At 41.2% G+C, this 2,396-nt stretch overlaps 1 protein-coding gene across 2 annotated transcripts in view; it reads right to left on the reverse strand.

Annotated features, from left to right (window-relative positions):
- The window catches only part of rap1gap2a (RAP1 GTPase activating protein 2a), a 170,005-nt gene extending 167,650 nt beyond the window's left edge, over positions 1 to 2,355 (reverse strand). For both annotated transcript variants that reach the window (XM_014022529.1, XM_014022527.1), the window contains exon 1: positions 2,167 to 2,355. In XM_014022529.1, coding sequence (XP_013877983.1) covers positions 2,167 to 2,207 — 41 coding nt within the window. In that variant the 5' untranslated portion in view covers positions 2,208 to 2,355. The remainder of the gene's footprint in view (positions 1 to 2,166) is intronic.
- Between the last annotated feature and the right edge of the window lie 41 nt (positions 2,356 to 2,396).

A 2,396-nucleotide genomic window follows, 5' to 3' on the forward strand; every position in this document is an offset into this window, starting at 1 on the left:
GCGCTCTATAAGTTCAGTACCATTTACCATTTACCATTTAACCACTCTGCCACAGCCCCCACCATATACAATGTCTGAATATAATGTCTGTCGGCATTATGAGACCAAACATCAAAGCTACACCTCGTACACTGGTGCCGAACGAACACAGAAAGTCAAGCAAGTGGCAGCTAGCCTGCAAGCTCAACAGCAGTTTTTTTTCGTGCTAACAAAATACAGGAAAATGCCACAACAGCGAGTTATGAAGTTGCTAAACTTATTGCCCAGCACAGCAAACAAACACTATTAGACCATTTGCACAGTTGGACTATGAGTTCATGTCAGCCATCCTTCAATCCAAAGGACAGCATCACTGCTCCCACTGAGTGCAATGTTCTTCACATAGGTGAGTTAGAAATACACATTATTGATGTATCAATATGTCACTTCTAGTGTGTGGCCCGGCCCTTTGTTTTTCTGTATTTGCCCCTGACTAAAAACGTTTGGACACCCCTGATTTAAACAAAGCCTGACTTCACCCAGCCTGAGTGCTGCAGGTGAAGTGAGTCGTCTGCTGCATTCTCTGAAAACAACCATTTATACGGCCTTTTAGTCTGGGACCGCTGAGTTGAGAGTCAGTTATTTTCATTTTATTTATTTTTTATTTTTTTAAATATATTTTGGTTGATGGGATGATTATGATGCAGTCACAGAGCTGAATACTTAAAGCCTCCAAGTAAAGACATCCTCTATTTTTAAAAAGAACAAGATATTGACAAGCTGTCACTGTGAGAAACAACACTGACAGATTGTGTATTTCTGATGGCAGCCCTGTCTCCCTGAAGTTATCTGTCTGCTCAAACAACMAACAGCTATTGTTTGCAAAGAACAGTTCCGTTAATGCAATAAAAATAATAATTAAGAATCTATTCAGGTAAATTACTACAATATCTACTCTATACCAAGGGTGCCCAAACATTTTCCCTGGGAGGGCCAAAATAAAAATCAACCTGAGGGCTGCGGGCCAAATGCAATAATACTGTATAATACATGAAATGTAAATACTTTTTATATTTTTTATTATTAATCTAGCAGCCAGTGCAGTGGCCCATATGTTTTGCTTGTTATTTTTTTCATCAGCTAATGGACATGCAGAAAATTTGAYGTACACTTGAGCAGCGAAGGCTCATGGGATTTTTCATAAATTTAAATTTGAGTATTTGTGGGCTTATGAAGTGTACAAATCTAGATGTGGGCTTAAAATCTAATCTAAATGTCTCTTGTAGTTACTTTCATTTTATGTTTAATTTTAATATGATTCAAAGATAAAGTGAATACCATGAATTAAGACTATCTGTTCAACAGCCCTTTATATAGTTGGACCAATGGTTGAAAAGACTAAGTGGAAATATAGTGTTTCTACATAAAACAGGAGAATACAACCTAGTAGCCAGGACAACTGCTGGTGGGCCAAATTACTGTATTTATTCAAGTATAATATGTAAAATTTAATCCATAAATTCATCCATAATGTTGGGGGGTAGTATACTCGGATAAATATTTTTACTYATGTATTTTAACTGAACTGAATGGAAATGAGACCACGTCGTAAAAAGCAGTTGAAACAAACTTACCGCTGGCACTCCTCCGAGACAGTAACAGATCCAAGCAGGCAACATGATGTGGAAAAAAAAAGGTGGGGTCCTTCACCTTAGTAATGATGACGAACTAATGACATTAGCGTGTGACTGAGCCGCTCAACAACAAACACATGTTCATCTGTAATGGCTGCCGTCTACCGGTGTTCTGAAAAAGTTTGTATCCCTGAAAAAAGTTTCTCACCAGAGGGGGCGCTTGCGAGTAGGAAGTAGGGTTGGGCATAATCGTGTGCAATTAAGTGTCAGAAAACATTAATCGATTATTTTTGGCACTTGACGATTAATACGATTAATGCCACCAGGCAGAGTCTGCTTGGTGCTCCTCTCCACNGAGAAGATGAAGATCACTGGTGTCAGAAAATCACCTGTAACTCCTGGAACACAAGCAGTCCTCTCTCCAATCACAAACACACACTTCCAAATCAGTCACTTGGCAGCCAAGCGAGCTTTTGTGAGCGTCCAACGAAAAGCAGCGCAAACATGTTTGTAGTGCTCCTGTTCCAGGAGAAAACACGTGTGAGAGCCTCACCTCGACTCCCCTGCGGATCCTTTGGAAGCTGGAGTGAACATCTCACAGTCGGAGGATGCTGCAGCATCAGCAGGGCGACCAGCGAGGAACAGGAGGACAGGCTGAGTGTGGGAATATGTGGGAGAAACAACAAGCGAGAGAACGAGAGAAAGAGAAAAGGGGAAAGGGAGGGTAGATGAGGAGGAGGAGGAGGAGGGGGAGGGAACAGCGTTGAAGCGCAGGGCAGGGCA

Source organism: Austrofundulus limnaeus, unplaced genomic scaffold (genome assembly GCF_001266775.1).
Source record: "Austrofundulus limnaeus strain Quisiro unplaced genomic scaffold, Austrofundulus_limnaeus-1.0 Scaffold334, whole genome shotgun sequence".
Classification (NCBI taxonomy): Eukaryota; Metazoa; Chordata; class Actinopteri; order Cyprinodontiformes; family Rivulidae; genus Austrofundulus; species Austrofundulus limnaeus.